The following is a 22,745-nucleotide window of genomic DNA, read 5'->3' on the forward strand; positions in this document are numbered from 1 at the left end:
TGTGTTCTTTTACTATATCTAGAAAAGTAAGCTCTTGAACTGTCTGATAAAAAGCCATCAATCACACAGCAGAAAGGAAAAGGACAGATAGTCAAAAGAATGAATTAGTCTAGAGACCATGTAAGATAGAGCTTCATACTGTTAATAGATTACTATCCCTGAGCAGCTGTTTCCCCCTCCAGAGCACTCTGGTTCTCATGTGCCCCAAGTGTCTTTGCTCACAGACACTTTACGAAGAAAGGAGCAGTCAAATCTTCAAATTAACCCTGCACAGCTGACATGAGTGAAAAGAAACCATAAGAGAAATTTCAGAGACTTACTAAAACATTAAGAAGGTTTTGGGATTTGGGAATTTTCTTCTAGCAAGTATACACTAGTGCCACGTTTCTCTAGTTGTAAGAAACAACTACACACTAGTTATCCACACTAGTTGTGGTAATATTAGTTATTATCCACACTAGTTGTAAGATAATCCCTCCTCTTGAAGTTTATGTCTCTAGAGAAAAGCTGCAGGGAAGAAAGATGGACTTCTTTACCACATATACAAATCACCTTTCACTTCAGAGAAGGTGATGAATAGTTAGCCAGGGAAAGAAGGATCTCTCAGTAAACTGGAGACTGAAGTTTGTTGTACAGCAGAAAGCTGCAAAGTATTTCTCATCACTTCTGGGATATCCAAGCTCTTTAGAGTAAGAAAGAAATGACAGAAAGAAATTTAGGTGCGGCAGGAGAGTAGGAATAAATCCTAAGAGCAGCAGCAAAAGTTTATGATAAGGAACCAGTGTCAATGATAGATTAGAAAATAGAAGATGAAGAGGCACCAGGAAAACTCTGTTTTGGAAGAAAAAAGTATGTAGGGAAAGCAAATCTTAGCAGAAAGGAGAATCACTGCCATGTACAGGATGGCCAAATCAAACTGAGTCAGGAAAAAAAAAGGATGCAGACTGGTTACAGGCTGGTGAACTTCATTTAAATGCATATGCTCATTGTTTCTCCAGCAAGCATTCTAAAGAAACAAGAAACTTCAAATATAATATTGTTAGCTGGTATTTGTGTGCTAGTTGGTCTTCTGTCATGCTAAAAACTACCTGCACTGCTATTGTCTCTTACTATAACTCACATCTCTCCTCACCTTGATCACATCAAAGATTAATTTTATTCCTGAAACAAATACCTGAGAAGGTCATTCTTATAGTGTCCTAATTATTACAAATTCTCACCTTCCTACACCAGAAAGAGAAATGTGGAACACTTCAGATGAAAACGGAGGGTTCAGACCTGCTGGGGACTTGTGCTTCTAACACCTTGCAAAAGTTACCCCATGTAGTCAAGGTACATGAAAAGACATGTTTCATCATACATTTGCATTTGTGGTGAAAAATGCATGAAGTCTGGTCTGGAAAGTCTTCAAAGGAAAAAGAATACACTTCTCAAATGATAGTTATGAGGCAATTTTTATTTAAGCCTCCATCCTTAAATAAAAGTATTTAATGCAATGCTCCTGGTACCTCACCTCTAAGGTATTTTAACACAATGCACATTCTAACTCCATTGAACCTTGGTTTGGTAAACATTTAAGTGTAAAACTCCTTATTTAGGCATGTCTCAGGTTTGGCTGTTTTGTTTTTTAACATGCAAGTCTCTGATTCATGGATATTACTGTTTCCTAAAACTTAAAAATAAAAACCCCACTCAACCACCAATTAAAAAAAAAATCAGAAGTACTGAAAAATATATGATTAAAGGGTTTTAGTCAAACGATCTGTAGCATGCATTGTTTCTTATCTATTCACATATTTTAGCAAAGCAAGCTCACAATAACTCTTCAGCATCTATAAGTCCACTTCATTTAAACCACTAACATTAATACTGATATTAAACATTCATTAATATATTATCACCAGTGAAACTGCACCAAAGATGAAACAAAATTATAATCTAATGTCTTTCCAAATTTTTTTCATGTTCTAAACCAGACCTTTTCATAACAGAAATTATATTACCCATTCTTTAAAGTAAGAAAATGTTTTTCACAGCATAAAATCTATGTCAGAAAATATAAAAGAGCCAAATGAGCCATTATTGCCTACAGCTACATCCTGGTGCCATTTTGATTTATGTCCAAAGACTGCATTTTAAACTTTACTTGTTGGAAAAGTGATGGGTTTTTGGCAGTGCTGCAGAGATCATTTAATAAACCTTCTACTTAATTGTTGGTACCAGACTTGTAAACCCCAAATTTAGAAAAGCATTTCAACTATGCAAACATAATCTACTTTATGAACATAATGCTGGCATGTTTTAAATAGCCAAAGAAAGATTTTCATCACTCTTTTCTTAGCAAGTAATATTCTGGGAATTGACAACTTTTCTTTCCTTCAAGTGTTATTTCCCCAGTGTTAAAGTGTCAGCCTCTAGCTACATGGCTTTTCACTTCTCTCATGCTTGACAGGGTATGAATGACCAACAGAAAACAAACTTGCATATGCCAGGTTCCCATTAACCCTTCCCAAGGCCATAGCATTTAAATCACAGAGAAACATTTTAAAGGGTTAGAGATGAGACACACCTGATTGGAATGAAACTGGTTAGAGAAATAAAAGATCCCCACTCAAACTTGAAGTGAAAAATATTTATTTATGGCATGCAAAACTATAAAAATTACTAGGAAAACCCTCACAAGATACATTGCAGTAGCCAGACAAAAGCAAGCAAGTATTTTTAGTAATGCTTACTAGCAGTAAAGCACACAACAATAAGAAGCAGTGTTCGAGTACTAGAAAAATATTGTCCACTGGAGAAGTAGTGACAGGCAAGAAAAACTGTCTGTTCTCCAGAGCAGACAAGGTTGATCTTCAACCGGATGGGGTTGGTATTGCACCTTCTCTAAACAACATGAAATATTGAAAGGAATGCTAGAGGTACTACTCTAAAAGCTCTATTTGTTGCAATCATGCCAATCTGTTACAGAAAACTCGGGAAAGAGCAGCACTGCAAATCTTCTGAGGTATTTTCTGTTTACCCCACAAGGCAGAAATCACATTAGCTGGGGCTTCACACTTCTTGTGCTTTTGCAGTAAATCAACAAATTCAGGTTTTCTTAAAAAAAAAAAAAAAAGATATTTGGTAAAATTCTGGCCAATGGGAACTTGAGAGAGAGACAGCAGTTGTTCTTTTGTCATGCAAGGGATAGCACAGTATGGCTTTTTTTTTTTTTTTTTCCAGTTGTCAAGAGGTAACACAGAGGCAAAACCTGCTATATTTTGGAAGCCTGAGGAATAAAATCTCTTTTCCGAAAGAAAACAAGAAGCTGAAAACACTACCCCACTCCATTTCTCTAAGAAGACTAGTAATAAAATCTGCTATACAGTTTAATGACTACTAACAATGAATGACCTTCCTTCAGAAAACAAAGGATTACAAGGCTAGAAATTCAGCATTTCAGGAAGCCATTTCAGAAGCCTAGATGTTTTTAATATATTTAAAGGGGTTTTTTTCTCCCTTAACAGCAGTTAAAGAAGATTTTATCATGTTTGCTTTTTTTTTTTTAAGACCAACAATATTTTTCTAAATAGCATATTTTTATGGGGCAGAACCTGAACATTTTCTGGAATCATTTATTAAAAGAGAGAATATAGAGCATGAGTCTATCAAACATGTCTTCTATTGAAAACACAGCTATAAACCTCTGATATCACAAAGAATCACCCCCCTGCTGTCTTCATTTCAGATCCTATGTATTACAGCACTGCTTATTAGGTTATCTGGAGTAAGAGTTACCTTTTCTAAGTCACTGTGATTGTCCTGTGAGCTCAGTGGGAGCAGGATAACCTCACTGTTAATAAGAGCCTACTTGTTTGCAAGAATGAAATTCTGTTCAGGCTTAATGAACACTTTATTTAAATTGAGGATGAAATATTTGAAGAAAAAGATGACTTCAGAAGAACAGCAGAATAACCTGAAAACGTTTTTTGGTTTACTTATCTGTGTGTCAGTCTCAAGTGCTGCTCCACAAAAAGCAAATGAAATTTGTTACAGCTTTTAATTTCACGAAGAATTTTGGAGAACTATAATTCTGGAGAAGATTATTTTCTTGAAACTACCTTCATGCACCCAGACAATCTTTTGCCCTGGTAATCCAGTAAGGACAGAATATAGGTCTTACTTCAACATTTTTTTCCTCCTTAAAAAAGAATCTCTAGCGCTACACTCAGCTTACGTTCGTAAGTGATGGCAGAAATAGAAAAAAAGAAAGGATGTGTGCACAATAAATGGATCAATTCTCAGACTCTGAAGAATGCACTTGCAGGGTTTAAAAACTAAATAAAGGATTCAATAAACATACAACAAATAACTCCCTCAGAAGGCAAAACCATGCCGTGTGGTCCTTATCCATATTTACTGTCCTCTGGAAATATGAATTTAATAAGCACACCTATTGAGGGAGAAGAGACAGGAAAGGGAAAAAAGGATAGATTCTTCAATTTGCACTAGTTTTTGAGCTGTGATGAATCGTAGGCTTTTTACACACCTGACAACTCTAGGTTAGTGCTCCAGTGGAGGTGTTCAGGCAAGGTGAAAAGAGGGATGGACAGAGACTGAATATAACCCTAAGTGCCACTGCATGGGATGGCTGGAAGATGGGTAGGCAAGGAGAACAAGGCTGACTTGCCAGTAGACAAGCAAGGAAAAAATACAACATCTTCACCTAAGAATAATTTCTGGAAACAAAACATGTGAAGTTTGTGCTGCTAATTTTTGTTCTGCCACAACAAAGCTGGAGAAGGATAAACCATCCTACAGTTTTAGCCAGCAGCTCTCCTACCACAGGGATTGTTTACACCTCTGAGTGTGGCACAAGAGAAAACCATCTAGTCAGAGACCAAACTTGTCTACCCTGAGACATGTAATTTGAGCAGAGAAGAGACCATACTACAGTTATCTATCAACAAATTCTGGTAGATTCTCCCTCTCTTATTTGGCTCTTTATAAAGACTAAATGCATGAGACAACATATCCATCATATTGTGCACATATTTAAATTCTATAGTGAAACATACATAACAAACAGAGACGGCAATTTAAGAACACAGAACAAATATAGCATATGTACAATTTCCAAAAACTTAAATGTACATGAAAGAGTAAAAAAAAAACCAGACTCTATCCTCCTGAAGCTGATGGGATATTGCCATTGATTTCAATGAGGTCATGTCTACAGTCAGGAATTTTGCAATTTTCATAAGCACCTGGGAGGCTCACTGCAAGGTAGTGAAATTTATGCATTGTCAGTAACACAGAGAGTTAAAAATATATGTATGCTTTGGTCATGTTCTCTTACAAATGTAATCAGCTATTAAGGAATGCTGCTCTAACACACTAGCAAGTAGACTCCATTTGTAAAAAAATAAAAAATTAAAATGGAAGTTGATTTTGCAGTAGCATAAATTTCACTGTAGCACTTTTTAATTTAAGAGGAAAAAAGGATCACTGTATTTTCAATACTAACTCTTAAAGTGTGCAGACGAGAAAAATTTGATTTTCTGGGATGCTAAAGGGGACAAGGGGGGAAGAAATCACACAGTATTTAAGTCATCTCATCTCCACATAAGTGACTACAGCAACTATATAATGAAGACTTTATTTTTACTACCTGCTCATTACTTTTGATTTCTGAATCTCTGCCTCCACAAAGATTATCTTCATTATTGTTTGCACTCATCACACCGTTGCTTAATTCTGGTGGCCTAATTAGGTTTGATCCACATCTGTTCCCACTGGGTTTTGTTGTTAACACTGAATCCATCTTGTTAAAATGTGGTACATAATTTTCATTTGACCCTTGAAAAGTTTCAGAACAGTCTTCCAACACCATGTAGTTGTCTAGCATTTTTGCTCCAGCAATTAGCTGATTTGGGCCTTTTGGCATATCAGCAGATTTTAGCACTTCGGATGTAGCACCAGAACAGTCTTCTTTATGATCAGACGAAGAAAAACCTATCTTTTTACCATTGATAAGTGACACATGTTCTTCTAGATTCAAGCCAGACACCTGTGTGCATACACATGGAGCTTCTAAATGACGATCATCGGCTTGGTTATTCTTTGTTTCTATTTCTGGTGGACTACTGACAGCAAATGAATTAAGATTTCCCTTTGAAAAAGCAACCCCGTTATTATTGTCTAGAGGTAGTGACTCTTCTGTTAGGAAATGATTTTTCCTATCTAGTGGTCCACTGTTGGTTACAGAAGTAAAAAAGTTATTTGTATCTGCAAGTTCAAGTGGTAGCTTTGGAAAGGTTTTCATTTTTCTCAAAGAACCTTTCTTAAAAAGGCCATCTCTCTCCAGGTCAATAACACATGATTTTATATCCAAAGCAACACTAGCAAAACTGTCAGTATACACTGCATGTTTGTCCTCTTCTTTGCTCTTTTCAGTTTGTGTTGCAAGTTGAGAATGCTGAGTTTTCTCATTATCCAGATCAATTTGCATTTCCTTTAAACCACTTTCTCTGCCAGTCACCATGGTAACTACAGAAGAGTTGTTATGACAGGCAGTTGTCACATCTTCCACTGCAGACGAATCACCTGCTATGTTGTTTTTGTCATTTAAATATAATTTAGATCCCAAACTTCTCTGACACATTCTTCCCTTCCACATGTTGTCACAGACATCTAGATACAAAAACAGATGCTTTTATTAAATGTGTATTTAAACCTTCTAATCTGTCCTAGTAAATCTTTATATTGTTTTTTCTGGCATTGCTGTTACTATCTTCAGTACGTTACACAAATTCTCTACTTTGAACAAATCACTTTGAATCATAAGGGGCACTCTAAATATATTATGTTAATTAAGAGTTGCATATCTCCAGTTCCCCACCACCAATCTACAAATATTTAATAATGATTTGCTCTAATCGAGAAAGGAACCTATAACAGGAGAGCACACAAACACAGTCTTTTAAAAAGCATTAGATATGTCAGGCAATCTAAAGTTTTAGACTAAATACATTTAAGGTTACCTTGAGAAGCACCAAATGATTCAATTGAAAGAACTCTTCTTCCAACAGCAGACAAGCTTCGACAAATATTACTTGATGAAGCAATCTTCATTTTTTCTTCACATAATGACAAAATGCTCTAGAGAAAATGAACGTTAAGTACTTATTTAATAATGAATAGATTTGTGAATTTTGACTAACATGTATGATGTTAACTCCCACAGAACATCTGAATTTATATGATGCTACACTGGAGGTCTTTCTTCTACAATTCTTTATACTGCATGTTTCTATTATGTGGTTGAATTAATTTCTTGTTTTTACCATAGGCTATTATGAAGTCATTTAATACAATTCAAGTTTTAGCCTACAGTTAGAACATCAAGAACAACTGATAAAAATTATCTTAAATGTTATCCTTTATGAATAACATAGTGAAAATGCAAAAAGCTAGAGTGTTGATTACTTTTTTAAACAGCCAATGCTTCACTAGAATTCAGTGACACAGGCAGGATGATGAATGTTTCATTACTGAAATTACATGAAAATTAAACCCTAAATCTTTTAAAAACTGCAAAATACAAATATCTAGAAAGCAATATTCCCAGTTAGAGAAAGCAATCATTATCAGATCACAAGAAGTAACAGTCCTTCGTATCTCTAATCTGCAGCCTGAGCACCATTTGATGGCATTAGCACTGGTCTCACACACAATTAACTACAGATATTCACACGTTTAAAAACCTGTCCCTTTGGGCAGGATGTAGAAGAGAGCTGCCTTTCCAAATACATCCCACCATTTCCTCAGTAAGTATTCCTAGATAAACACTGATGAGACTTCATACAGTTCTTAGGAGATGCTCTCACTTCCCCACTAACCCACTCAACTGCTCCTCTGCTGTTGTGCATGGAAGGAAGAAATTGGCACACTTGGTTCACATATGGGATTGAGGAAGGACAGGAAAAACGGAGACAGGTATCCAAGTGTGCTGAAGTCCAGCAAAATGACTAGAAAAGTCTCTGGGTTTTTCCTCCAAATAGCTCCCCCAACTCTGTTCACCCAAAAAAGTGTCCAGGGGAAAAGGAACAGAGAGAACATACTCACAAAGTGACCCTTATATATTACCCAAGACCAACTATTTTTGCATTGATGTAAATAGTCAGCAACTGCTTTCAGGGCCTACAAACAACTTGGAGATGAGAGAGTGCTATACAATCCCTCATCTGACTATTCAAAAGTAAATGAGTAGAAATAGAACTGCTGACCAAGCAGGCTCCATATCAGATACAGTCCCTTGCCTGGGCAATCCTCAATCAGGGAGCCAATGCTTTTGGCTTTATAAAAATGAACCTGTTAATTCTTCTGTTGCAGCACTCTTTCTGCAAAGCATTGATCATAGGTGCTATACCATTTAGAATACACACTACCAGCTCAGGAAAATGAAACACCTGCCCCCCGAAAAGTAGATAGCACTACTCTGAAGTAGAAGAACTGAATTCAAGAAAAGTCACATTGCACAACTGTTATTCTCTGGTTACATTCTCAAAGTCTGCAAAAGCATTAAACCTTTGTACATTAATGTCAAATTACTCTATTAGGTAACCAACATTTAGAATGTAAATTCTTTGAAAACATCAGCTTGAAAAATCCTATTTGGTTTCAAATTCTTTCTAACAACTAAAGGTAGAATAAGAGGCAAATGGAATAAAATACAAAATCCAATAAAGATATCTAATCAAATACTGCTAAGCTTTCATGCATTTACAGAAAAACTAGTTAGTAGTAATGCTTCAAACAACATTGCTTTGAACATGCCAAGGAATAGAGGCTTCCTGGGGCAGGGTCCCTACATCCCCTTCTTAAATGCAATCTAATGGTCACACAAATTTCACAGTGTAATGCCTGTGCTTTTATTTCTAATGACACTCTTTCTGCAAACCAAATATTAAATGGGAAGAAACAGTTAATGAGAAAATTTAGATCCACCAGCGTACTCACCCAATCTTCTTAAAAATCCAAGCACTGTCTAACACATTCATCTACTTTTCAGGTTATATCCCCATTAGAGTGGGAAAAAGGATGAATTTCTGCAGATTCTGGGAAGACCTTAGCTGTCTTGCAAAACCTGAGCATACCACTTATCAAGACCATCTTGATAATTACAGAGATTAAGAAGATAAATAGAGATTAATGAGCACACATACAGAAATATTAGTATCACTTCTTTTAAAACAAAAAATTATGTAGGGCTGTTTTACCTCAATATCTGGCCTATTTTCAGGATTGTCTTCTTGCATCTGTTCAAGTAGAGTGTGCAGATCTTGTCCAAATTCTGTTTCTGTCTCAGGTTCTACGATATATTCTATCGCTGCTTTCAGTGTTGCACCCAAAGAATAGATGTGTGCCTGCATGAAGTGTAAAAAAGACATTAAATATGCTATCAATTCTCTCTCCTGCCACCAAAACTTCAAGATCACACAAACTTAGACTATTTTCAATTTTAACATAACAGTTTACTGGAAAAGTGGTTTAATTTAAACATGAGGAACAAAACCAGCTCCAGACCTGCTTTGGGGGATATACTAGCTGCAAACAAAAAGAAAATTTTGTGGGGTCCAACTAGAACTCTTTTTTCCCCTTATCAATAACCAGTATTACAATTATTACATCAGGCTACAATTAAATATAAAACTCAGAACCCTGTGTTTGTGTAAGTATTTTTTAAGTTAGAAGCATGCCGGGAGATTGAAGTGACATTCCTCTTAGCAGGGAAACAAAATATTAATTTGCAAAAAAACCCTTTTATATATAGCAATATTTTATGAGTGCTATCAAGCATAAAGAAAATGAGCAGAAAAAACAGAGCATAATACCACTAGTCTCTGAAGACACTTATGAAAGAATTTTTTAAAATGCTCCATGTTTTCCACCTCTGCTTCTCTTAAAGCTCACAACCTTGTGAAGAGTTCCAATAAAAACAGGGGTGAACCAGCAACTTTTTAAAAACTAGTGAAAATGCAATAGATTTCCCATACAACACAGTTACCTCTTAATTTTAGAAGTAATTTACTTTTTGGGGAAAAAAAGAAAAGAAATTTTAAAAAAAATTTAAAAATACCTTTTCACAGCTGCTTAAGTAGTAATGGTATTTTATCCATGATGGCCTGTATTTTATATTCCATTCGTAGAACACAATTCAGTAAAATTTATAAGCAAATATAAGAGCAAGTTTGGGTAAACGTTTCAATGGTGATACAGCATAGCCAGGAATTCAAGTGTACTGAACACTGTCCTCTGAGGCTTACAGATACATACCTAAATAAAATAATGACTGCACTTGTACAGTAATTTGGTTGTTTTAACGCATTTGCTACACACTGTACTCTTATCTTAGAAAGAAGACTGACTCAAAGGTCACAAGTAATTTCCTTCCTCCGCCCACCCCTAACTTTCTCATTAAGGTGTGTTTTTGCCTCTAATTTGTATGAATTATACTTTTTCCACAGGTATGCTTATATATTTACTTTCAAGTGAGGCAGGGCACCTCCATGAAGGGAAGTGCAAAACCACCTCATCAGGAAGAGCTGTGTGTGTGAGATTGGACAATTCCTCTCTTCCCTCTCCCCTCCATGCCATCCCCAAACCAAGAATACATAAAACAGTGCTGACTGCTGGCTCTCCTTGATTTATTTTTGGGACACATCAAGATTAGGAAAAAGGTCAGAAAAGCAGAATATATGCCATCTGATCTAGATAGAAAAGATAAAATTTTTTTGCAAAGCAGTAATTTCAGTCTCAAGTTCTTCACTGTTATACAACTTCATCATTAAGCAGAAGAGGTAACTGAAGAGTTTTGAGAATCTCAGAGGAACTAAGGCAGGAACTGTTATGATTTTATTTTGATTTAGCAGAAGAAAGAAGGCTGTTAATCTATTCCAAAAGTAAGGATTACTTTCCCCCCTGGCAGCGGCAGCAATCCTACTGAACCCTTGACAAGACTTGGTTTTTGGGGTTTTTTTAGGTTTTTTTGGAAGATGAAACAGACCATGTTGGCAAAAGGATACAAAACTATGAAGCCTGAGCAAATAGCCCACCAACAAGGTGATGGCAAAAGTTATTTCTTCATACACAATCTTTACCCCTACTTATTTCCGCTGCAGAAACTGCACTCCACCCTAGACTAACAGAACTACTCACAAAGGAAGTACAACTTCTGTAAGTAAATGCTTGAAGCTTGATGGTTTACAGTCCACGTAAGTTAACTTGCTATAAAATTAACCAGGCAAAAATAGCACTACTCTAAGCCTGCCCAAGACTGAAGGCCTGAAAAGGTAACTGTAACTGAGAAAAAAAGGATTAAAAAAAAAAAAAAAAAAATCTAGATTTATGAACTTTAATGTATTTCACTTGATAGAAGAAATTTAACCAAAATTCCTTCCACAATAGGAATTTAGGATGGTTTTAAGGTCTTTTTTTTCTGTAGACTGTTTCATAAGCTTTTGAACAGTGAAGAAGTGTACAGTATAGAACTTATTCCTTGATTTTGATATTAAACACTTTTTCAGTAAGCTATGTAATTTTCCATTTCTCAGTGGACAACATAACAGAGAAATTAACATAAAGTTAAAAAAAGAATAAGGAAACAAGGACAAGCTTAAAAATATAATACAGCTCTATTTAAAGAGCCTTTTGTATAAATGTAGTATTGTGCTGGGCAGTTTAATATATTGATATTAGTGAGTTATTCCACTTATTTGATAGGATCTGCAACAAGTGACATCACCTCTGTTCCACAAAATTACTATTATAGAAACAAATTAATCACTCCTCTAAGAACTGAAGGAAAAAAACACACTGCACAAGTTATGGACTTATGCTACACAGACCAAACCATGGTAAATACCAGAAGAAATAATGCCACATAGTGTGGGGACACCTTGGGAGTCAGAAGGTACTTCCAAACAGAATAACTTCTGAACAGAATTTCTTCCAGTAACAAATGTGTAAGAATTCACTAGTTCTTATAATACAGGAGAATAAGAAAGACTATTTGAATATAATTTCATTATATACAACTCAAATACCAGCTCCAAAAGCAGGACAGAAAGATGAGGAGCTTAACTTTAAAGGAACAGAAGAATTTGCTTTTGACAAATTTCCTTCATCCACACAAGGCTGGGTGTGAACATTATAGGACATAGGAACAAGACGGGCAGAGCAACACATTACTTCATCCCACTTTTTCCAATTAATAATTTCTGTTACAGTGGGGTATACCTCGTATGCCCTAGTCTGCCTTTAAAAGCACAAGTGTCTGAGATGCATGCAGACAGGCTTTGACTCCATTTTACTGTCCTGTTTTAATGAAGTTCACTGTGTCTTTTCTTGTACAAGAGAAAGGCCAGTCTCACACTGAACAAAGATCTTTTTTCCAATACACAGAAAGTTGCTCTGTTAAGGTACTTCCTTTCCTCTGACATGGAGGAAAGCTAGTTTTGAAGACGGCCACTTTAAGCACTGTAGCTTGTAACTAATTTCTATGTTAAAACATTTATTGGGAACGTGAAATCTTTTTCAGCTTGAAACTTTCTTTCATGTAAATCCCCTTTTTTATCTTTCCCCTCTCCCAGCTCCCGAAACACCACCGTCACCCCACAAGGAAAAGGGGAAAGAAAATCCAGCTATTTAATCAATTTCCTGAGCTGGCAGTAAACATGGGTAATATTTAAGGTAATCCAATGTAACCGTAAGTCTGTCCGAACTGGAGCAATGAGAAAATGAGTTTGTGATCATCCACTAGGTGGGGCGTTCCCCAAGTTAATGCATCAAAATGCTTCTACTTAACTGCGCAGTGAGGCTTAGGAAGAAAATTTCACTTCCTGGGAAAGGAGAGCAAGATGGGTATATGCAATAAATAAAGCAAATTCTTAAGTATAAAATACCTAATGCTTACTAGAAGTGACTGCTCTCAATGAAAACAGTCTCAAAAGCAAGCTAAAGATTTTTCAGTCTGCTCTGCGGAGAGTAACAAATAGGAAAGGGTGGCAAACAACTTTTCTTCTGGCCAGACAGAATTGGGACTGAATGGGCCATTAGGAATTTTATTAAATAATTAAGAGGGCTTTTTTCCTTAATTTCTGAAAAAAACTCAACCAAACAAAACCACCACCACAAAAACCCAACAACTCCTCCAAAAAAACCCACCCTCACACCCACTTGTTTTAAATGTAGATAAGGAGAAAAGCTTTTTGAATTATAAGCATTTTGCATTACAGGATAATAATTTAATAGTTGATAAATAACATGAATTTCCAGAGAGATCCAAAAGAAAAACCAAACAAACCCAAAGCAATCTCTTCACAATTCCTAAGGAGGCTTAGAAGTTAGAGACTTAATGCCACTTGTTACAAAAATATATAGACCATGCCAGCAAGACTGCTCCACAGCATCAGTTTCAAAAAGGATGGGAGGAAAGGGAGGAAGTCACATTAGGAAACTCTCCAGATTTGGTCCTAGAGAGTACATATACTCTTAGCCCAAAGTCAGCAAATATAACAAGAATTGTAGGTAAACCATTATGGTATGCATTACTGGGAAGGCCATCATGGAAATAACGTGCCCTTTGAGAATCACAATGGCAACACAAAAAAAGATGTTTGAAAAGAGTAATAAGTATGATTTGAGGTAACAGAAGTCCTTCTTTCAGCAACATGCTGAAACAAGGGAACTCACGTATTTCAGAGAAAAATTTGAAGGTCATAATCATACAGGTAGCCTCAAATCAAAATAGCTTTTAATACTAGAGTGGTTTCCAAGACACAAAGGCATAACAAGACAAAAAAAACCAACAAACCAACCAAACAAAAAGGTAATCCAAAAGGTGAAGATACATTCTTTTTAAATGATCAAGCTAAGTACCGGAAGCACTGACCAAGGGAGAGGAAAGCTTCTGCCATCATGTTATAATTTTACATCATTATTGAAGTACTTTCCAAAAGGCTTCAGCAAGTTCTAATCAAAAGTTACTTGCCTTGCTGCATGCCATTTTATAACCATTTAACACTATAGGAAGTGAAATCAGAGAAAAGTAATGATCTGCTCTAGTTTTAAAATCTGCCAATCAAAAGATTGGGAAAAGAAGTAAAAGCTCCAAGTCTACACAGACCATGACAGAGGCATTGTTGTATTACTGCTTGACAGGACTAAAGAACTAAACTTCTCCAGGAACCCACATTTGCAGACAAACACTACAGGAAAAAGCTGACAAAAGAGCTTTTGAATAGAGACTGCACAAGCATGTAGCAATTATGAATAATGACCATTTATATTTTGTATTGAGATTTCACTGAGTTCAGAATTGTAGGTCTTGTGGAGAACTGAAAAAGACAGACTGTAATACAACCAATACTTCCTGAAAATATTTCTGACTAAATGACAAACTACAGAAATTGTGTAAAACAATTCTTGGTTTTGACATTCATATCTGACCCTTATTTTACTTTGCATATTTTCTTTTTTTAATTGAGATTGCACAGATTTAGACACTTCCACCCTTTCACAATTCAAAGCATTTAAGGGTTCCATAAATGAAAGCTTCGGTGTGATTATAAACCTCAAAGTTTTATAAAGAAATTCAAGGTAATGCTTGAGAAAATTACTACTGAGAGACAACATTTAATATTTACCTATCTCAATTTTCTATGTTGTCGTTCTAAAATGCACTATTTTTATGCAAAAGAAAGTCAGTAATATTCCTCAGCGAGAAAACGAAAGGGAAATAGGCCTATTATTTTCAATACTTTCTTTCATTACAAATGGACTAAATGCCTTTCTGCATAATTGTAATTACTGGAAGGTGCTGTATTAAATATTAGCTTTCTGTTCATTTGGCACTCTGGATGCGTAGATCATTAGTCTGCAGTGTGCTAGAAGTGCTCAACCACTGTAGACTATTCTGAAAACATACAGTACAGCTTGAAGTGGCAGCAAATGCTGGAAGTACACTTTCTGTCAAAGCTGTATGTGCAGTTTGTCCCTTCTAACTACAGTTAACTTTGTCTGAAAAAACTTGGTCCCCAAAAGAGTCCTAAAACAACAAATGAGGACCAAAATGCATCTACAGGTCAGATTTTCTCATGGTCAAAGTTTGCAGGTATTTCGACTCTCAAACTGTCTTTTAACTAACCTAACAAAAGTAAGTGAAAGCTTTCAAGTTTATTTATGTTGTTAAGCAAATATCAGGTCATAGTTTATACCATAAAACACAAGCAAAGTTTTGTTACCTAGTCCCTACATTTTACTGCTTCTGGGTGACTTGTATTTGTATCATCCAATTTGAACTGAGAAACACTACCTAGGACATCAACCTAATGTCAGTTTTACAGTTGCAGGCTTCTTGTCTGTAACGGTTCACGCCAACTGTTTTATTTCCATGAATTTGTCTAAGTTTTATTCACATGCAACCTTTTTGCATCTATGTTTTGCAGCAAGAATTTCCACATCTCACGGCATAAAAAGGCAATATTTTTTATGAATCCACCCATGGACATCTCATTGTTGCCACCTACTTCTCCATTTCTGAGAGCTGACACTCACTCCATGGCTGCTGCCACAGCACGCCTCAGATTTCTAGCAGAGCTTCTCCCTCAGGGCCTTCTCTTCCAGGCTAAAGAGTATTACTTGAAATAATTGTTTCTTTTATGAATGCTGTTTCACCATCTGGTCCTGGAAATTTATGTTACTGCTAATTTTGTCAGGTTGGTCACTAGTCTATTCTGACACTCTTAATTGAGCCAATTTTTGATAATTCTCCATAAAGAAGAGTTGCAATGTATGAACCTACTGAAGGTCCTACAAGGTTAAAACGTTCAAAAAAATTACATAGCTTTTTGGCTGTGGCTTTCTTTGAAAAACTCTTTTGCATCTTATTCATTTGCAAACATTGCAGACTTTGTGTAGCATTTCTGCGTTTTGAGAGATTTGAAAAATATCAGGTTTTCATTCTTTTGTAAGTTTTCTTGCATACTTTTTGACTAACCTCAGGGGTTTCTTTTCAGGTCTTCTTTGACAGGAGATACATATTGTTTTTAAAAAAATCATAAGATACATTTACAACAGTCTCTGTGCTACCTGCAAACATGATTTTAACAGCAATAGATTTTGGCTTTCCATATGACCCTGTTGATTGTTGTCCATAGAGTAACTTGCCAGCATTTATAGTAGTAATCACTTTGAAAAGAAATACTGTCAATTCAGAGCTACACCCAGAAATGAAGGGAAAAAAAAAAAATTTTTTTCAAATGGACCTCAACACAGTTTCAAAAAGCTGTTGTTACCTTAACTACCATAGTAAAGACAGATGTATCGTAAGCCACTGACAGTTTCTTGGTAAAGATTCATTTCACTTTTGGAAGTCACATGAAGATGAATATACACAGAATCTTGAGCAAATTTAAACCATGCTGTTTGCAGGAATTTACTCATGTATTTGCAGAGTGAAGACACAAATTAAGAACAGGTTTTTTTACACTTCCATCCCACTTTTAGGCTCCCTTAATCACAAAGATCAGGCACCCCAACACAGATGAGTAGCACACCAGTTGACTCCTCTCCTGTGTGACTGAAGAAGTATAATTATGACAGGTAAGAAAGAATACTGCAAAAAAACCTGCTGAAGACCTCAGAGGTTTAGATAGCAAAAGTTACTCACATTTATCTTTAAAGCTTCTTGAACAATGGTATCTTTTTAAAACTCCCTTTGAAACAGAGTTTCATGTGTCACAGCTCTCCTTATGATTTATCAGCCATTAACCTCCTTACTTTTAAGTTACTTGCCATAGGTAATTCATTTATCACTTAATTAAGGTAACACAACTGATTCCCTGTAGGCATAGAAACAAGGAAGCCTGAGAAACAGTTATGTGCATGCTGAGCAGACTGGTTCTGTCTTCTCTCAACGGTGTAGGATTTTTTTTTTCATTTTATGGCAAATATGATATTATTCATAGTTACTGAAGTTCTTTATTTAAAAAAAACTACATTCTTTTAATCTTAAACCTAAGAGGCAGTGCCTACTTGTAGTCTGTCACTCTGAGTAAGGCATTCACACCATTCTCTATTGAGGGATACTTATTACACATTTTGGAGGTAAGAAACTGAATTGTAGCACTTCCAGTTAAGAACACTATGGGCCAATACACTAGAACAGCACCCCAGTTCTTCTACCATTACATGAGTCAATGACATCCAGACTTTGATAAGTAAAATATTTATTACTGTGGAATAACCAGCTAACTCTTTCTTAACATAATAATCTATGGAGATTTCTATTTTTTTTCCTATAAGAATCATGTATAAGATGCAAAATGTAAAAAGCTGGCCAAACACTTCTGTAATAACCTCTCTGCATAATATCTTGTTATGACAGCATTCAGAATACCAATTTTCACAGAACAGCTGGAGGTGACAGAAATAGCCAATGAATAGGTAGCTCTCATTTTATATGGCAGGAACGTAAACATTTGGAGGGGGAGGGTTGGGGGCTTATTTCAGTTTGGTTATTTTTTTTGTTTGATTGTTTCAGGGGACTGTTTTCTGCAGAAGTAAACCTTGCTCCTTCTCTACTCAAGTACAGTAGTATTACAGCTAAGAGAAAGGAGAAGTTTGCTTGGGGCTTTTGATTGTTTTGTGGGGCTTGTTTTGTTTTGGTTTGGTTTGTTTGTTGGCTTGTGTGTTTTGTTTGTTGTTTTTTTTTTGTTTGTTTGTTTGTTCTGTTTTGTTTTATTTTTAGACTTGGTGAAAGGGCTGAAAAGAATCCTGGAGTATGTTATACAAAGAGATTAATTCAAAATGTGTTGCAAGCTTATCTAAGAAAAGTTAAGTCACATTCAACACATTTCCCAGGAGACACTATCCTCAGCTTCAAAAACATATTCTCAGTTATTCTTCTAAGGTTTCCTGAAATGCTGTAACTAAGGAGACTGATGTATGAGTGACAACCATTTTGTCACAATCCTGCAGGCTCCGTTAACTAAATCTCAACAACCTAATACTCTACAACCATCTAATTCACAGTGGAAACTGAACTAGTCTTGAAATTTCATCTCGAGATTAGGAAGTCATCCATTCTACCATCTAGTTCTAAGTCAATTGTTTCCTGAACCTTTCAAAAACAGTGGTATTAATGAATGTTCTCATACACAGGTGAAATGGCTCATTTTCAGTTTGTGCAAATGGTAAAAATTAATTGCCACTGTTTCAGGGAGTATAAATTATCCAGATCCAGTGTAGCAACGATCATGGATCTCTTAGTGACCTGAATATCCATGTAAAACAGGCATAAAATTAATGAAAGAGAAATCTTTTAATAACAAGTAATGATAAGGAATAATTCAGTGTTGCCTTTAAGGGTTCAGGCTTATATTTCAACAGCATTGTAAACCAGTCTAAGGAGTAAATGATGGAAATAAGTGGAAAGGACCAGAGAAAATTAAATTCTGCCAGTAAGACCAGTATGATGATGGATCCATCAAAGATATAAGTTTGAATGGGCAGCACCAGAAACTGACAGATAATGATATGAGGGCTAAAGAAGACAACTTCATCCACAGCCGAGAAAGTATCAGTACTAATGAGAAGAGTTTATGTCGAAGAGGCTGGAGAGAAACAACTGATCCAAAACATTCATGCATCTTTAGCATTAAGAAGCCCAGAGCTTTATGATAACCCTGTACAAGTGTAACAGGAGAAAACAATTTCTTCTCCTTTCCATAGTTTTTTGCCCATGATGGAAACAATCCACAAATTTATCCAACACAGCTGTTCAGGCTTCTAAAAAAGTAAACTTCAACTACAAGAACCACAGAACACAAAGTCCTCTCTTGACTCCCAGTCTTTTCCTCACAAAACAAGAATTCTTAAATAAGATAATTTAAAAATTCTTTTGTACATTTTCACCAATCTTAGGGGAAAAAATTATATATCTTAACTTTAACAATGCTTTCTTATAGGAATCTTTTAGCCGAATAAGGAAGAAGCCTAAAATTCTATATATTTTCATTGACCAGGTTACCAGTAATTTTTCTCCTGAAGACATTTTTCTGCCTAAGAGACAAATTGTTTCCAATAAAAAGTCAATCTGAAAAGTTGTTTCAGATTTAGAGACAAAACTGTAGAAATACTGGCAATATTCTCAAAAAGTTTGCTAACAAAGACCAATATGACAACTTTGCAACCCCAACTTCAGGACTAAGCAACAAGCTGTAGGTTTTTGAGGTAACCAAATGATAAACTTTAAGATAGTCTAGGCATTAAAAGAAAACAAACAGACAAACTAACTAAAAAAGACTGCTGTAAAAAAGTCCCATTGGCCTCATTCCTCCTTTTGTTAACTTCGTGTAAAGCAACTAAAGGGTGTCTGCTCAGTCCTAAGTTCCTGAACGGAACCTCAATTGGGATGGTGATGTAAAAACCAAGAACACGAAGATTCCATTTTCTCTTCTATAGCACAGTAGACACAGAGGTAACCAAATGAAAGTAATTTATTTTTGTCACTGAAGGAAAAGACAGCTTTAAATAACGCTCAGAAGATTGAATGGTTTAGACTACAGGAGGAGATAAGTTACCATTTGCTGATGACAAGCCTTGCTGCTGTTAGATAGAATTAGTCTCAAGGGGAGGCTACATGAAACTAGGAAACAGAACTGAAGAAAAAAGGCACTAGGTGTTTCAAAAGACTTGCTTCCCCCATCAGATAAACACAAAACCAAAAGCCCCTCTAGGAGAACATATAAAAGTTTTTTTTTTTCATCCTGTACTGAGCTAAAGAAAGAATAGAACAATAGAGATAATCTCACAGTATTCAAAGCTACTGCTTTAAAAGACTAGGAAAGTCACAAAGACAAGACTTTCTTTTTACTGTCTGCTATATGAATTTGGGAGAAAGATAAAGGCTTTCACATTTAAAGAAGGACCAACAGCTGAGACATGAGCACTAGGTTAGTGATGATCAGCTATTGAGAAATACTGCAGCATGAAACTGCTCAGTTTTCTTCAGTAGGCCTGACACAGATATATATATACGTACACACACCCTGAACCTGCCTTTCTTTATCTATTCTGTAGAACACTGTGTTTCATTTGACACTTCAACCCATGCATTTATATGTACATAAAATATTTGTATGTATATTGTATTTATCACTCCAACTGCCTTGTCTCATTTCATATGAATAAGTTATATGAATCTTAATAATTTAGTATTAAAAAAATGTGATAACATTTTATTTTGTATCTCTTCTATTTGCAGTAGTTCTACCACTTTGTGTTCATTTGTTTATTTTTAAGGTTGCTGAAACACTTGGACTTCTTTTTATGTAATATAAATCAACTACCAGCCACTGAGAACTGCAAGTTGACAGCCATGACATTCTAACAAAGACAGTGACAGCATTCAGCCTTTTCCAGTTGTGATTCTCTCTCAGGTGAGGGATCAGCATACCCCACTCCTGTCCTGATAGATAAAAGCAAGAACAAGTTGTAGATGAGAAAAAGAGGAAGTGCGAACTTCACTTTCTTCCCCTTCTCTAACCCATATTTCTTCCTTCTCTTCAAGGTAGTATTTAACTCTGTATCACTTTTTCAGTACTTTAATTTCTGAAGGTTTTAATCCTGCTGCACACTGAGGCTTCTGAACTACTGCATCTTATCGCCACTAAATAATGAAATAAGTAATTAACAGAAGTATGATCCAATCTATGGACAAGAGTGAAAATTCACTGATTTCTATCACAAAGGTTCACTAGAACAAGCAAAACTGAATAGCCACATTATTAAAATATTATAAATGCAAGCTCACACATAGTGGACATGGGTCCTTCATCTCACTGAAAGCTCATATCTTAGAAATGTGGTGTTCCACATCAATGAACCTCTGTGTGAGACTCAATGGCAGTTTTGTGATGCAGACAAATAGCTATTTGAAACTGGTTTGAGACAGCCAATGTTTTTAACCTGAGGCAATCTTGTAGTGTAGTGATAGAAGTAAGGCTATTAATGAACTCAACAATATTTAACTATTCATGTTGAGCCTCCCATTGGTCAAATTTCATAAGTCTAACACTGTACTGCTCAGGGCAAGAAAATGAAATAGGAACCACCTTCATTAGGAAAAAGGCTAAAGTTCTTCCTATTTAGAAGGCAGAACCAGGGAAAACTTTAAAAGAAGCCTCAAATATTTTTGTATCTGAGTCTATTAATGGTTTTCAAGAACAGAAAAATTCACATTCTTTGCTGTTCTCTATAGCATGATGAGTAGAAAATGATAAAATTAGATGCTAATCTTTATACTCCAGATGCTTCTAACTGACTTCTAGCTCAAGATTCAGTGAGAACAAAAATTTGATCAATACTTGCGATAGCAAATTCAGGCACAACTTCCAGTTTAGAGGAAAAGCAGACAGTGAGATCTTTCCACCAATGCAGGCAAGTGACAGCTTCGGTAATGTGAAAACTTTTACTGAACACAGTTACATCACATGCCTGCATTTGCATTAAGAGGAGAAGTGCAAGTGATAATAAGTGTACTGTAGAGAAATTCACCTTTTCTTTGGACTTACAGTATGGATCATAACTCCAAAGTTTATCTCCTATTGCCTCTCTCTCTTGTCAGCACCAGTTCTTAATAGTACATTTACTAGAGCACAATGGTAATGGAAGTCTGTAAGGAGATAGCAAAGTTAGAGGAAAAAAATTAACATGAACAGATAGCCAGGAGATCCTCTGTTTTAGTTCAGTGCTGTCCTAGAGCCCAGCAGTACCCTCTCTGGCTACCTTTCTGCCCTTGTACTGCAACCATGCATTATGACAGCTGGTGAGGGGTCAGTAGCTCTGACCGAGGAAGCTGTGACCGGTCCAGAGAGATGGTCCCCAAAGAGCTCGAGATCGTCTTCCCAAGGCCCGGTGTCTTCCCTCAGCTGCTGGCTGGAGGGCCCATGCAGAGGCTGTCAGCTCTTTAGTGATTGTCAGCTCATGATTTCAGCTCAGCTCTGCAGGGCAGCCTCCAGGCCAGACCAGGGACAGAGATGAGAGGCTCATGTAGCTGTTCTGCACGAGGGAGCTTTATTGGTCTGTACTCTGGCGAAGGGGAGCTAGGGACAAGCACCTCTCTGCCCTCACAGGGGCAGGGGGCTGGCTTTATAGGGATACAGGGGAGCAGTGTCAGAGGGTAAAGGCCAATGGGTTACAAAAGATCTCCATAGGGTCTCCCAGAGGATTCTGGGTCTGTCTTCTCACTGTAACTGAAAAGTAGTTGCCTTTCCAGGGGAGTTCTGCTGGGAGATTTGAGCAAATGTTATCTCAGCAGATGTCCCTCCAGGGCAGTGGCTGGGCATACCCCACAACGCATACACCTGGAAGAGGAGAACATACCAGAACTGGTCTATTCAATGCCACTCCAACCACTTAGCAACACAGTGACTTCAAGGTCTCTTCAGATGCTCAGAAACTGCAATCCTTCCTCCAACCCCACAGGCTGGAAGTGTAGCAGCACTAAAGTCACCATGGAAAGTTCAGCTGCACTTCACTGTCAGTAGCGTAAGCCCCTTTCACAGCTAATTCCTTCTTAACCATGCTTCTCTCTAAAAAGTCTATTTTACACCTGACACTGAAGCTGAAGGGCTAGTCTTCACCTTCCAACTCTCAACAGTAACTGAAGCTGGTGCTATTATTCCCACTTTACAAAT

General features: G+C 36.5%; 1 protein-coding gene across 7 annotated transcripts in view; it reads right to left on the reverse strand.

Annotated features, from left to right (window-relative positions):
- KNDC1 (kinase non-catalytic C-lobe domain containing 1) overlaps window positions 1-22,745 on the reverse strand; it is a 96,215-nt gene that overhangs the window by 25,751 nt on the left and 47,719 nt on the right. For 5 of the 7 annotated variants that reach the window (XM_069019771.1, XM_069019772.1, XM_069019770.1 and 2 more), the window contains 3 exons: window positions 9,264-9,410; window positions 7,026-7,143; window positions 5,654-6,675 (listed from right to left, as the gene is read on the reverse strand). In XM_069019771.1, coding sequence (XP_068875872.1) covers window positions 5,654-6,675; window positions 7,026-7,143; window positions 9,264-9,410 — 1,287 coding nt within the window. Of the gene's footprint in view, window positions 1-2,645; window positions 5,262-5,653; window positions 6,676-7,025; window positions 7,144-9,263; window positions 9,411-22,745 lie in introns of those variants that run through there. The other 2 variants (XM_069019775.1, XR_011151765.1) reach the window with 2 other exon arrangements.

The sequence above is a fragment of the Aphelocoma coerulescens genome, chromosome 6 (genome assembly GCF_041296385.1).
Source record: "Aphelocoma coerulescens isolate FSJ_1873_10779 chromosome 6, UR_Acoe_1.0, whole genome shotgun sequence".
In the NCBI taxonomy this organism is placed as follows: domain Eukaryota; kingdom Metazoa; phylum Chordata; class Aves; order Passeriformes; family Corvidae; genus Aphelocoma; species Aphelocoma coerulescens.